The sequence below is a fragment of the Megalobrama amblycephala genome, linkage group LG3 (genome assembly GCF_018812025.1).
Source record: "Megalobrama amblycephala isolate DHTTF-2021 linkage group LG3, ASM1881202v1, whole genome shotgun sequence".
Lineage (NCBI taxonomy): Eukaryota > Metazoa > Chordata > Actinopteri > Cypriniformes > Xenocyprididae > Megalobrama > Megalobrama amblycephala.
In genome coordinates, this window is record NC_063046.1 from 29,281,061 (window position 1) to 29,296,890 (window position 15,830).

General features: G+C 40.5%; 1 protein-coding gene across 4 annotated transcripts in view; it reads right to left on the bottom strand.

Annotated features, from left to right (window-relative positions):
* Positions 1-362: 362 nt before the first annotated feature.
* Positions 363-15,830, bottom strand: part of cep89 (centrosomal protein 89) — a 114,577-nt gene continuing 99,109 nt past the window's right edge. For 3 of the 4 annotated variants that reach the window (XM_048184981.1, XM_048184982.1, XM_048184980.1), the window contains one exon: positions 363-1,469. In XM_048184981.1, coding sequence (XP_048040938.1) covers positions 1,163-1,469 — 307 coding nt within the window. In that variant the 3' untranslated portion in view covers positions 363-1,162. Of the gene's footprint in view, positions 1,470-13,584; positions 13,720-15,830 lie in introns of all 4 variants that reach the window. The other variant, XR_007184193.1, reaches the window with a different exon arrangement.

Below are 15,830 nucleotides of genomic sequence, written 5' to 3' on the forward strand. Positions count from 1 at the left end.
GTTCTAAACGCGGATTCAGTCAGAATAACAAAAACATTTCTGTTGCACGGGACTCTGTTCTGCTGTTCATCATTTTGAAATTTTTGTTGGCGAAATAAAGGGGAAAAAAAACAATATTAACAATAGGCCTACTGTGTCTAAAATGTAACTCACATTGTTCATTTAACAATAAGTTGAAGGAACATTGCATTTGTGCTGATTTGGGGAAAACGGCACTTTTGCTCGTGTGATATTGTAAAACAACTACATCTTATAATATGATATAATAACAAAAAAATGCCTGGGTATCTTGAATTTTGAGGGCATATAACTGCATGCATAGCTATATCAAGCTGAGTAAAGAAAACGCGGTAGGCTTATTAAAAGAACCACCCTTTATTTAAATATATGAACACAGAAAATTGCTGTTAACAGGTAAATATAACATTTCCCATTCCATGACTAGTAAAATAATCGCAACTAACTCTCTGTAAAATGGCGTAATCTGGAGGGTTATGGACACGGAGGTGGGTAAAAAGTTTGGTGGTGTTGCCACCCTTCGCACTGACTGTAGCTAGGCAAATCCTGCGGACTGGGCTGTCTAAGGAGCCGAAAAACTCCCATGCTGTCGAGCTTATTTACTTTTTTCGGGTGTGGACAGAGCCTCTCACTCTCCCGCTCGGAATAGCTGCGCGAGCTGCGTCTTCTTCTTGTTTGACAGGTGTCAGCGTTAAGGTGCAATACTGCCACCTGATCATTTTAAATATTGTGGTTATCGTCAATACCGGTATTCGTCACACCCTAAATTAACACGATATCGATATTTCATGCTTTGAATATCACGGTTATCGTCAATACCGGTATATTGCGACAACCCTCGTTTTACTATCTCTTTATTAACTTTTTAAAGCGTCAAAATGGTAGTTGCATAGCTGTCAATAAAGGGACAGAAAGCTCTCAGATTTCATCAAAAAGATCTTCATTTGTGTGTGGAACAATTGGAATAATTTGGAACAGCAAAGACACTTTAACTCACTGCAGGTCATGAGCAAAAAATGGATGCAAATTATATTATTGCATACCGTACTTTGTCCTTATTAAAGAAAATGATGTGGGACAACCTTAGTGCAAAACATTAAGCTTAGGTAAATCATTGAAATTAATTCATGAACTCAAAACATTATTAGGAGTCCCGTCCGCTCTTGTCGCTCTCATCAGATGACGGATTCTGGTGCTGGTCAGAATCGGAGTCAAACATGGGGCTGCACTGTAAAGGATGTGGCAGACGACTCTGTCTGGAGGTGAAGGGAGGGGACAGCGAGCAGGACAAATGATCCTCTACATGGGGGATCCTGGCAGGAGACTTGCCGGAAGTGCTGCGTAGGGCTGGAGCCACGGTGGCTGGACTGCTCCTCAACACCACCTCTCTCAAGCGCTGACTCTCTCTGGTCGCTGCCTCCCAAACCACCTCCAGTTCACCTTCCACTTCTCTGAGAAACACACACAGAGAGAGAGAGAGAGAGAGAGAGAGAGAGAGAGAGGCTTATTTCATTGCAGTATGGCTATGCTTTCCTGATTTAAATACAAGCTCTCTTGTACCATCAAGTGCTCTAAAAATGGAGAATGTCTTGCTACACACTCCAGCAAACACACACAAGCATTCAAAACACACATGAACACACACACACACACACACACACACACACACACACACGCTGTGACCTTTCAGTTGCTTTGTAACCTCTAACAGTGGATTCACTCACCAGGATTCTGAAGGCTCAGCTGTGCAATAATAACAGGTATTAAATGGTAATGTGCTAAGGCACAAACACGAACAGAAAGAGAGAACGAAGAAAATGACCGAGCGGCGGAGGGGTTTAAGCTGTCATAATTATAGATCAATTAGCCCAACCATCTGTTGACGCACATCCTCGCTTCCACATGCGCGCGCACACACACACACGCGGTTTATGACAAGCTTTCTATCTCTCTGTCTCCCGCTGTGTGGAAAGTGGCGAGTCATCTCTGTAACTGCCCTTACTTTGCGGGTTTCTAGTCTGTTATTAAGATGTGTTTTTGAGCTGCCATCTACTCCTCTGCCTGCCTCAATACACAAAATCTCTGACAAACGTAAGCAGTGTCGAGCAGACTTGGTCAAACTCATCTTCTCTCATACCGCTTCAGACACCACAAACCTCAGAAACATAATGAAACATGTTTGTGTGTGAACATGTGATCATCAAATACGTTCCCTTTCCAATGGGAACTCTACACTGCATCTTGGATAGGCCCTATGGGGATGCCATCAGTGTAACCGGTGTCTGAAGCATATGTAAAAACACTCCAATTTGATCGGAAGTATAAGAGGGTGCCCGTAGTACACATCATCACCTTTTTTGTCTTCAGGAGCCGTTGTGTTGTTAGCACATGGTGAAGGCAGGATCTAAAATGGAGAATCCTAGCAAGCATTTTAGGAAGTGTGTGCCTCCGTGTCCCAGGTGTCTGACATCTGAGGACACACACGACTAGGAGTGGGAGAGAAAAAAAAAAAAAGCATTGTGATTCTCTTTCCAATGATTCCGGACCGATTCTGACAATTTCAGAATTGATTCTGCGCTTAGTTTTTACCCAGATGCTCGATGACGCCGAGTGTGCTTTCAAACATTGTATTCTGCTTGCTTCCAATTCCTCACACACATACACCAGTCAAACCTTCTGTAAAATAATCTTTCATAAAGTTCGGAAAGTTGAAGCGAATTACAAGGACATTCGCAGGCTTCATTGCACAGGATGCGCTGTGAGAGATGCGCACTGACGTGATGTTACACTTGCAGTGCGCGGTAACGCCTGTCTGTATTTTCCTTACAAATTCTCTACGAAGTCATCATTTATGTTGTTTGGAATGCAGTGGACATATATTTAAAATATGGAACTCACTAAAAGAAGGCTGCTTTCAATTTCAAATGCGGACGCACGTTTTGTTTGTGAAGAGTAAAGAGTGCTCGCGCATGCAGCTGTGCACAACTCCGTGTAAGTGGTTTAATGTACTTGCGTCTCAAAATGGTTTTATGACACAAAATTAATTAAAACTAAACACAGCCAGTTATGTCTTAAGGGAATTAAACAGACAGGGCAAACCACATCACATTGCAAAAGAGATCCGTGTGTGAATGCAGCTTATTAGGTCTCCTGCCGTCTATGATGTCATAGTAACAATCAAACAACAGTAAAGATGAAAATGAAAAATCACTCATAGTTCTTGAATGGAAAAAAAATCTTAAATACTGAAACCACTCTTTGTTTATTGCTTGTAATATGTTTCTTTGCTCCTCTTTATTATGTGCTACTTGCTTGTATGTTTTGAAGTTAGTTTAAAATTCTTAACAGACAATTGTTTTAATTTACTTTTTTTTTCAATTTGTAGATAATTATTTTAAAAAGTACTTCTAATTACTTATGTAAGGATATGTAAATGTAAGGATTTTAAGATTTTCAAGTCGGTAGAGGGAGATTTCAAGGGAGATCAAGAACTGTTTTGGAATCGGATCGTGACTCCCAGAATCAGAATCGGATCGTGAGGTGACTAAAGATACTCACCCCTACACATGACCAGTGCGTTCAGAAGTGCAGAGGAAATGGGACACGAGGAAGAAGAGACAAGATCTGGGGGAAGTGGTTAATAAAAAGCAGTTTGGTAAAGACATTACGAGAGCAAAACAGGAATACAGTAGGAAAACCGAACTACAATTTAAATGCAGTAAAGATGCGCATCAGATGTGGTAGGGGATTCAAACCATAATGGACTACAAATCGCAGATGTGGATATTTAAGGCTGCAGGTGAGTCTCTCCATGATGAACTGAACATGTTCTATCCACATTTCAAGCTCGTAAATAAAGACCCTCTAATGCGAGCTCCCACAGCATTGCATGACTCGTTTTACCGTCTCTGAGACAGAAGTGAGATGCACTGGTCCAGATAGAATTTCAGGATGCATTTTAAAAACATGCAGTACGCAACTGGCTGCTTTGTTTATGGACATTTTTAACATCACTTTAAAGAGCTTAACTCCCAAGAAAAATCCAATTCATGGATATCTGCTGAAACATACGTTTATAATCTGCTAAACAATAATTTTTCATAGTGAGGAGCAGCAGTGTGATCGGAGCGGCTTGGTCAGCTCAGTAAATGCTGCTCCATCTCTGCAAACGCTGTGAGTTTGAGTCATATATGATGTGCGTTTGAAAAGCAAAATCCGCCAAACATTACATGATTTTACTCCAAACTCACTTCATAACGTGAATCGAGTGTTTGAAATAACTTCCATTTGGGATTAGAAGTGGCTTCTTATCACAGAATGAGGCCGACAGTATTCTATACTGTAATTAATGCTATGTCGACTAGCAGGGCATTACGAATATACTTTATTCTTATTAAAATTCCCGCGATGGAAGAAACCATATATTAAACCATATATTGTTGCAGTCATGTGTTTGTCTTCATGTTTTATAAGTCAAAGTGTTTCATTTTTTTGAGCTACAGCGATAGCTCATAGCTAGATGTTTTTGTCCATATCAGGGATTTCCTGGAATGTCATAAGTTATATTACTTCTGTAAGGCATATTTGGACTTTCTGCACGAGGGCGCGCTCCGGCTTCCAGTATGAAAGAAGCAGACATAATGTGTTTATAGAGCTCAATAATGCTTACACCACCCTATTTTGGGTAAAAAATATGAATAAATTTAAAGTAAACATGATAATCTATGATTTTCTCTTGTGTAGTGTACTGAAGTGTTTGTTTCTAATGATTTATAGTTATAGGCCACCTGCATTTTCCCATAAAAGTTGTCTGTAAAGTAAAATTTGTATTATTTTAATTACTATATTATGTTTATGCTTAAATACAGTATTTAAAAAAATAAATCTTCTTACATTCTTTCTTCTAGTTCCCTCACAGTCACATTCACCTGATTCACCTGCCATTAGGGGGAGGGGTCATTGTCTTCCCAGGAGTGAAAAATCAGTATTCATGATCATTCACGCATCCTTGCATAAAGCCTTTCTGACATAAAACATGTTTTACATATTTGAAATCAATATATTGTTTTATTTGAATGAGTGGGCAGGATGATTCTCACATTGTTTTGAAGAAAAAACTCTACAAGATCCACTTCTCAAAAGTCTTGTGAACAAATATTCAGTATGGGCATTAGGTTTTAGTTTATTTGCACAAATATAAAATATATACAATAAAAAACAAGTACCATCCATATACTGTGCAGGGAGAGGCAAAAAACCCAAAGGGTTATGGCCTTATTTCAGTGACTTAAATATATTTTTTTCACTTACCATGCATAAACGTCATTTTCTCAAAACTACAATTCATATATATGCTGCTCACATATTATTGTAGCAGAATATGTGCTGAATACAGTCTAGACTTTAGCCATGAAAATGTTATATGTAAAGGAAATAAACACGAATGTGCACGAATGTACACCTGCAGGGCCCAGAAAATACTTCAGACTGCAGAGGGTTAACCCCTATTGCAATTAAATACTTTGAGAGGCTGGTGCTGCAACACAAAAAAACATCATCCCAGACACTGTAGATCCACTGCAGTTCGCCTACCGTCACAATAGATCAATGGAGGATGCAATTTTACACACGATTCACACCACTGAGTCATCTGGACAATAAAAACTGCTATGTGAGGCTATTATTTGTGGATTATAGCTCTGCATTTTATACTTTCATCCCAACCAAGCTGATTTACAAGCTGCTAGATCTGGGACTAAGTGCCACATTGTGCAATTGGATCTTGCATTTTCTCACCAACAGACCCCAGTGCGTACGGACTGGCAGTAAAATCTCTTCCCCACTGACACTCAGCACTGGAACTCCACAGGGAAGCGTTTTTTAGCCCGGTGCTGTATTCCTTTTTTACACATGATTGTGTGGCTGTTCACAGCTCCAGTTCCATTATTAATTTTGCTGATGATACCACCATTGTGGGTCTAATCAGCAACGATGATGAGGCAGCCTACAGTCTAAGGTAAGCTTCTTGAGACAATGGCGCCAGAACAACAACCTGTCTCGTAATGTCAGTAAAACTAAGGAGTTGGTGATTGACTTTAGAAAGAGCGATAAAGTACACATACCCATTCATATCGGAGGGAAAGTACAGAGAGTCAGCAGCTTTAGATTATTAGTGGTCACCCTCACTTCTAAACTCATATAGACTGTGCACACAGCATTCATCATTCATCGTTTGAAGAAATCCAGGATGTCCACTACAGTCCTCATCACTTTTTACAGGAGTGCAGTGGAGTCTGTCCTTATAGGGTGTATTGCATCCTGGTGTGGCAGCTGCTCCACACTGGAAAGTCCCACAAAGGGTTGTTACAACAGCTCTGAATATAATCGGCATACAACAACCAGCAGTTGAGGACATCTACATTACACGCTGCCTCAAGAAGACAAAGCGCATCATGAACGACCACAGTCACCTGGCACAAGCACTCTTTTATTTTTTGCCCTCTGGCAAATGGCTCAGGACTATTCGAATATGCACTACAAGATTCAGGAATAGTTTCTTTTCCAATGCCACAAGACTGTTCAACACACACTAATGTTTAACTAACACTAATGTTTAAGACTTATGCTAGTGTTACTGTAGGTAAGAATACTGGACACTTCATAATGTCATAAATGTCACTTCTGTCACTTTATTATCTTATTGCTTAGCAATTCTTTTGTAATTTCTGTATATTTTGTATGTATATTTTTTGTACATAGCAGTGATGTCTGTCTAGTCTGTGGAGTAGCATTCAAGTACATTTTTCATTGTACTTGGTAACTTGTACACATGACAATAAATGATTTTGACTGAGGAGAAATAACATCTCTCCTCTTCGGTTCGGTCGCCTTTTTGATTTCCCTCTTAGGGTAATGCAAAAGCAAAGAGTTGACAATACTAACGAGTCAAGGAGGTTCACCTAAGGGGCGTTCCTTCTTATCTGCCCTTCACTATAAATATTTTCATTGCTTTGTTTCTCTATCTGGCTTTATTTTTCACTTGCTGGAGTAAGCAAAAACAAAAACAAAAAAACTGTTAGATCCTAGAGAATTATTTACCTAACCAGGGTTTGAGTTTCCTCCCTCACATTTTAAGAGTTTTAAAGTAAGGCTGTGGTAACCCTGTGGCTCTCAAGGTTTAGCCTCTCTCCTGTGGCTCTAAGGGTTTAGCCTCTTTATTGTTGAGGCTCGCCTTTTGAAGAGGCAGCGATATCGGAGAAGGCAGACACTGTCAAAAAATAATAATAATAAAAGGTGTCCCTCCCCATCTATTTTGAGTATTTATGTAGGGTCACTTGTCCCTTTTTTCCACCCTGAGTGAAGGCCCAGTGCTGCAGCTATCCAGCTCTAAAGAGGTGGATGTGCACAACATCAAAGCAGGAGAGCTTGAGAACTCGCCCCATTCACTCTCCTGCTTACGAGGAGCTGCTGAAGATTGTAACTGAAGTCCAAATTAAACACCAAATTGGTGTGAGCTCTGCAGCAAACTTCTTCCCGACAGCAAAAGCGTAATTACATCATGAAAATGCAGACTTGTAGAAAGACCATGAGTGTCTAGGATGCCATTTGTGACAGGGCCAATTATGGGGTTGAAAGAGCATGGTACGGGGCAATGCCTAAGGTGGAGCAGACACTTGCAAGCTATCTATCCTGTCACAGCATCGTCCCTGAAGGCCCTGAGTAAGTTCTTATTGTTGAGACCTGAATTGTGAATAATAATACAATACATGTTAATCTAAACACCGCACCCCTCTCTTCTCTGGTTGGGAGTTTGAATGTTGTCAGTATTTCTGTGTTAAGTGTCATAACAGCCATATAACCCTGTAGCCCAAGACTGGTTGCCCACTGAAGCTAAGCAGGGTTGAGCCTGGTCAGTACCTGGATGGGAGACTCCTGGGAAAACTTGGTTGCTGTTGGAAGAGGTGTTAGTGAGGTGCTCACTCTATGGTCTGTATGGGTCCTAATGTCCCAGTGTAGTGACAGGGACACTATACTGTAACAAGCACCATCCTTCGGATGAGACATTAAACTGAGGTCCTGACTCTTTGTGGTCATTAAAAATCCCATGGCACTTCTCGTAAAAGAGTAGGGGTGTAACCTCGGTGTCCTGAACAAATTTACTCCATTGGCCCTTACCAATCATGGCCTCCAAATAATCCCCATCCACTGAATTGGCTCTATCACTCTCTCTCCTCTATACCTAAAGCAGGTGTGTGATGAGCACACTGGCACCATTGTACTGTGGCTGCCGTCACATCATCCAAGTGGATGATGCACACTGGTGGTGGTTGAGAAGAGACCCCACATATGATTGTAAAGTGCTATGGGTGTACAGTAGTACATAAAATATATAAATGTGATCCGATCTGGGAAAACTCATTGGATGTCGCGATAGAACATTTTCAAAGTCAAAAAATAGGTCGAATGTCATTTTTTTTTGGTCAAAATTGGGTTTTCATTAAATTATTATTCTATAACATCTTGTCCATCATCTCTGAAAATATCTTGGCAAAATTCAGTTAAGTGCAGAAAAATAGCAATTTATAGTGGCAAGCTGAAAAAACTCTTTCTCTATTGTTAATATTTAAGAACACACCTGACGGAGGTGGGGGGGAAAAATAAAATCACCCATAGTTTTCCCTCTCTGAACACTACAAAGACAGTTCACCTATCAAAATAAACCACACAAACATGTAGAATGAAGGTGTATTAATGCAAATTACAATCTAATAATCTAATACAACATTATCGTGAAAAGGCGTAACATAAGAGAACAACGAAGCTATAATGCATATACATGTTCTAATTGTGTTTATGCGAGGTTGAATTCAAATCAAATAATAATAATTAAATTTATTGTCATTTTAAAAATACAACGAGATTCAGCAGTCTGACTGCCTGGGGATAGAAACTTTTGGCCATTCTGAAGGTTCTGGCCTTAAGGGACCTATACCTCCTACCCGAGGGCAGCGGGTGGAACAGACTGTGTGCTGGATGTGACCGGTCTCTTATGATGTTGTATGACCTGCACAGGAAGCGGGAGGTGTACACAGTAGAAATCTCTGGGAGAACAGTCTCGCTGATCTTCCCAGCATTTTTCACCACCCTCTGGATCCTCTGCAGTTCAGCCATAGTATAGCTAGAAAACCACACTAACAGCCCATAAGTCAGCACACTTTGGATTGCACAGTTATAAAAATTTATCATGAGCCTCTGAGGGAGTTTGGCTCTTTTCAACTTCCTCAAGTAAAAGAGTCTCTGCTGGGCCTTCCCTACAGCTGAGGTGATGTTACTGCCCCAGGACAGATCCTCAGACACAGTAAGACCCAGGAATTTAAAGCTATGCACTCTCTCCACTACCTCTCCATTAATGTAGAGAGGGGAATGTCCAGGATGATTTGATTTCCAAAAGTCAACTATGATTTCTTTTGTCTTTTTGATGTTAAGAGCCAAATCATATTTTTTACACCATCCTGCCAGTAGTTCAGTCTCCTCCCTGTATGCCATCTCGTTGTTTGTTATGAGGCCAAGCACAGTTGTGTGGTCTGCAAATTTAATGATGTAATTAGTGGGGGAAGAGGTAGAACAGTCATGTGTATAAAGTGTGTAAGGTAGTATGCTGAGCATGCAACCCTGAGGGGCACCAGTGCTGATGTATACGGTGTTTGAAACGTGCTCGCCTATTTTCACACATTGTGATCGGTTGGTTAAAATAATCCAGAATCCAATTACATAATGAATTGTTCAGTCCAAGGTTACACAGTTTCAGCAGGAGTTTATTTAGCCAAATTTTATTAAAAGCTGAACTGAAATCCATAAAAAGCAGCCTTGCGTAGGTGTTTTTGTGCTCCAGGTGTTCCAGCAGTATGTGAGGCACAATGGCAATAGCATCCTCCATTGATCTGTTCTCCCAGTAAGCAAACTGGTACTGGTCAAAAGCAGTTGGTAGGGCCTTTTTTAAGTGTTTCACGACCAGCCGCTCCAAGCATTTGGTGGGGATAGGTGTAAGTTCCACAGGCCTGTAGTCATTCTGGCATGTGACCTTGGCTTGTTTGGGGACAGGAATGATTATGGCTGCTTTGAAACATGCTGGGACCCATGACTTAGTCAGTGACAGGTTAAAGATGGTGGTAAAGACCTCTGCAAGCTCGGCCGCACAGCCTCTTAGCACCCGGCCCAGCACTCTATCTGGTCCAGGTGTCTTCCTGGGGTTGATGTTACCCAGGCAGAGTCTCACTTCATGAAGGCTCAGGACTGGTGCAGTGTTGTCATTGGTGGGAAGGTGGGACCACAATGTGTCCTTGTTCTCCCAATCAAAACGGGCATAGAACAGGTTTAAGTCCTCTGCTAGAGTGGAAGAACCATTTACAGAGGCAAATGTTGTACACTTGTAGTCCGTTATCACTCTTATTCCTTCCCACACCTGCCTACGTTTCACAACCAAACACACGCGAGAAATGACAAAGGAAACAACGTGATATCACGTGTTCAAGACCAGAGATCTCACGTGAGATTGACCCTGCGTCTCAGTCAGCTCCCTAGCTCCCTAGGTCGTGAATCAGTATATACTGAAAGTGAATGTGGCTGATACCCTGATCAGTGCCCTGACTACTGAACTAGGGAGCTGATTGAGACACACGGTGGGATTATTATTAAAAATAGTAGCCCGCAAGAAGCTTGAAATACAAATTGCCTGTGTGCTGATTTGCAGCGAAAACAACATAAAGAAAAGAATATAGAGGAGGAAATGTTTGGGGAGACGCGAAGAACAAGGATTGTGTGTTCTGCAACGACAGTTGGAGCTAAATACATAACTTTTCAATGTGCTGCTGTTGCGGATGGTCAAGCAAATGTTTGTGCTTTGGTTCTGTTTGATAGAATTGTAATGTTTATGTGTACGAAGCCATGCTTGATGATATTGTGGTCTATAACTCCTCCCCGAACTCCCCGCTGCTCTGTATCTTGCTCTTTCATTGGCTGTCGGTCATTGCCGATGTAGTTTTCAGTCAGAACAGTTTTCACACAGCAGGATTTTGAATCGCCGACAGGTCCAGATATATAGCATGCCGACTCGTCGGCGATTCTCTCAGATCGCGTCTTTGCTCATTCACACTGCGTGATTGTCACTCGCGTGAACGAGCATCGATTTCCCTGTGATTTCGGGCATTTGTCGGCGATTTCTCAAAACCTGTCGGCGAGCCAAAATCGGGGCTAAAATCGTGCAGTCTGAACTCGGCTTAAGAGCACTCCTGGCTATACTGTAGGCCTCTCTGTCTCCAGACCTATAGGCTGCATCCCTGGCATTAATTAGCATCTGAACATCATGTGTCATCCATGGTTTTTGGTTGGGAAAAACATGGATCAGCTTTCAGTATGTAACTCTGTCCACATAAAAATTTATATAATCCATAACTGTGGTGGTGTATTCATCAAGGGCCTGGCATGTTAGTAATTCCTGGTCACCGAAAACATCCCAGTCTGTGTAGTGGAAGCAGTCCTGTAGCTCAGGGATAGCATGTTTTTGCCATATTCTAACTGGCTTCACTGTGGGCCCTGCAGTCCTAATAATGGGTAAATACTGAGGATGAAACAGGAGGGAGATATGATCACTCAAACCCAGATGAGGATATACCTGGACTTTGTAAGCATTGGCCACAATGGTATACACTTGATCCAGTGTTTTATCTCCCCTGGTTGTGGGTATTTGTGAAATACAGACTTCAAGTCAGCATGATTAAAATCCCCTGCTGCTATAAAGACATTGTCAGGGTGTGCAGCCAGGCTGTTATCAATACTGTCGTGTAGCTGTGCTAGAGCCAGTTTTGCATTAGTGTCGGGAGGAATATACACAGCACAATTATACACAACAGAAAATTCTCTCGAGAGATAAAACTGCCTACATTTAAGCAGCATGAACTCCATGTCAGGGCAACAGAGTCTTTCAACTACAGTGGCATTTGTGCACCAAGGGTTGTTAATGTAAATACACAGGCCTCCGCCGATCTTCTTACCTGGATCAGCTGTTCTGTCGGCTCGGTGGGAGGTAAGGCCGGTTAACTCGATAGCCGTGTCTGGGGTGGTGTAATCCAGTCAGGTTTCCGTGAAGATCATGCTGCAACAGTTGGCTATATTCCTCTGCGTTGTCAGTCGCAGTCAAATCTCGTCCATCTTATTGCGGATTGATCGGGCATTAGAGAGGAAGATGGTAGGGAGCGCAGGCTTAAACGGGTTAGTCTTTAGCCTAGTTAACACGCCAGCCCGCTTGACTCTCTTCTGCCTCCACTCGCAGCGTTTCCTTTTCTGTCTTGCTGCTGCGAGTGTCCCGAAATGTGTTCTGACGATCTCAGGAGGGATAAAAAACAAGTCCGCAGTTAAACGACATGTATCCCCAGTGTTGAGTTCAAGGAGTTCAGCACGGCTGTACTTTAGTGCCTCAGCCAGATGGATGTGCAAGAAAATGCACAATAGCAACATCACCAGGAAAACACATTACGCCAGTCGAGAGAGCTCAGAGCTGCTGCGCCTGTGCACGCCGCCGCCATCCGCACCGCTGCCAAATTGCACATACTGCTTCTAAATAGGATGTCTACTTCATAAAATGTATGAAAATATGGAAATATATGGTTCAGATCACTCAAACCATAAATGGAGGTGCCCTTAAATGGTCAGTAATGGAGCTTGGATGTCATCTAGTGAAAAAGTTTGGTACTGTGCCCAAACAAAATCTTACTAAAAGCTCATTTTTGAAATATCAACCTAAAATTGAAATGTTGACATTTTTGCCTTTGATTTTCTTGTAGTTTAAGAGTAAAACATGTTTTGTAATATATTATTATAAAATAAACAATTATATTTTTAAATTTTCATAAAATTAGACTTCTATAACTTTTTTCATTTCACTTTCATAATTTATTTCACTTCACCTTAGGTCTATATTCTAAAGCATTCTTGAATTACAACCATTTAAGTTTTGCATTTGCATGTCTATGCAAAAAAAAGGGGGGTGACAGTTACTTAAACCTGTTTTTCTCAAAATTCCGTTCCTGAAAATCATAGCAATCAGCCGACTTCAGATAACATAACTTTTGTTAAAGAGAAATAAAAACAGATTTGGAAAGATATTGGTAGGTAAAATTTCACCATGTTATGGGTTTTCGCAGATCACATCACATATATAAATGCCTCATTCATTCATTAATACAAAAGAACTGACAGTCAAACAGAATGGCCATTAGCTTTACTCTTACCACCACAACATTTCTGGACCCTTAAGCTTAGACCTCCATTTAGGAATCAAACACAAAAATGCTAATTTCGAAAAAATCCATATTTCAGTCACAACAGTTTGAGATAGGAGATTTGTTCTAATACTGAATATTATACATCATTTTGTCATTGATGTGTTGTCATATAGTGCCCGAGGCTGTTCTTTTCACATCCTGACAAAGAATCAGGTACTATAAATATGGCTATGTTCATTTTTCATCTTGTTTTCAGGCATACTTGAATACCTAATGAAATTCTCACCTCGAGACTTTTATTTCTCCTTGCAGGTGCCCTTTTTCTCTCTCCTTCCTCCTTTCTATTCATCACATATTGTGCTGTCTCAGCAAAAGTCAAACAAGGTCTTATCTATGCACACAGCTATCCTGCCCCTGTCACCTTAGAGATTTATAACAGAGAGAGAGAAACAGAGAGAGATTGCAGCCAGTGGGTGGGTCAGAGCTGATCAATAGTGTCAGACAGGGGAACAGACAGTAGGACAGAGTGATGCAGAGAGAGCAGATGTGAGGGACAAATAAACCCACAGACTGACAGATCAGTAGGGAAGACATGTCTGACAGACTAATATCACATTTGAATGTAGAAGCCCATCAAACTTTTGTGCATTTTCTGTGCTGAAAATGGAGCTGAGAATACTAGACTCTAATTGATAACTGAAAGCATCATCAAATTATATGATAAAACTGTTATATTAATGGTTGCATAGATTCTGATCAGTGTACATCAACAATCCATACAGGAATAAACATCGGTAGAAACTAGAGATCGACTGATATATCGATTTACCGATATTTTCCCCGATATTTGAGCATTATTAATATCGGATTTACCGATAAATGCTGCCATCCTGTGGGTGTTTTGAGAATTGCGCACAGGATCGCCATTACAGCGCATCTGAGGGGAGACGAGACAACGGCGTACACAGGTAAAGTATACTTACCTGCTTTGCTGTAATTAACTTTATTTAACATAACAGCCATTAATGCACAAATTAGATGTGTTACATAAATGCCTGAAATGTAGCTAGTTTATGCAGCTTGTCTCTAACAAATAGAGACAAGCTCACGGAGTCACGTAAGATAATCCGTCACATCCTATCCCAATAAAGATGTAACTTTGCATGAATTAAATAATACAGCCATGAATGAGCACATGTTGGAAATAAAAGCGCTGAATTTAATTCTCTTTCTGTTGTCTATGCTCATCATTAGTCTCGTGAAGTCATCTGCATTTTGCTGTTCACTCAGCGGGTTGATGTTCAGGAAATTCTCCAGTATGGCCATCGCATGTAACTTTTAACAAGATTCACTTGTTTAAAACACCGTAATTATATAAACATTTACTATATAACTATTAATTCGCTAATAAACATCCAAGTAAACACAACTCTATGGAAATTAATTATTTATCTCCTAGCACTTTGTCAGCAGATATTTCATAATCTAGAATGACAAAACATTATTAATAATTCTGATATAACATACCAGTCGAGAAATGCAATAAAATACGATGTTTTTTTTTTTTGTTATATTCCAATATTCCAGAGAATATTATTCAGTTAACATTATCCAGTGAATTATTCTTCACTCTTTAGCCTATTAAACAGCTAATAAATCTACTAAAACTGTAGTTTAAAATGAAGTATTACATTTCTGCAAAGTTGATATGACTCCTGTCTTTACTTTATTTTCTCCATTTGAAAACATCAGACATTCATGACCTCAAGGCTAGATTACTGTAACGCTCTACTGGGTGGTTGTTCCGCTCGCCTGTTAAACAAACTAAAGCTGGTCCAAAACGCAGCAGCTAGAGTCCTTCTAGAACCAGGAAGTATGATCATATTAGCCCGGTTCTGTCAACACTGCATTGGCTCCCTATTAAACATAATCATAGATTTTAAAGTCTTACTACTTCCCTACAAAGCACTAAATGGTTTAGCTCCCCAGTACCTGAGAGAGCTCTTAATGCATTATAGTCCTTCATGTCTATTGTGATCTCAGAATTCAGGACAGTTGATAATACCTAGAATATCAAAATCAACCGCAGGCGGTAGATCCTTTTCCTATTTAGCACCTAAACTTTGGAACAGTCTTCCTATCGCTGTTTGAGAAGCAGACACACTCTGTCAGGTTAAATCTAAACTAAAAACACATCTGTTTAAACTTGCATACACATAACACATTATCTACTTCTATAACTCAAATCATGTAAATTGTTAGGCTGTATAGATTAGGTCAGCCTTGCTACATCATAAAAAGAATGGTGTCTACGCTAATATTAGTCTCTCTCTGTTTATCCCGAGGTTTGCCGAAGCCTGCCAGATCCAGGCCGTATCCAGATGAGATGAAGGACCTGCATATAGACATGACGATAACAACATTGACGATAACAGTGTCAACTAAACTATCCCCTGAGAAGGCCTCCTTCCCTTTCCTTTCCCTATGTATAGATAAAACGTTATCAAATTATTCCAGTTCGCATAGATCAAA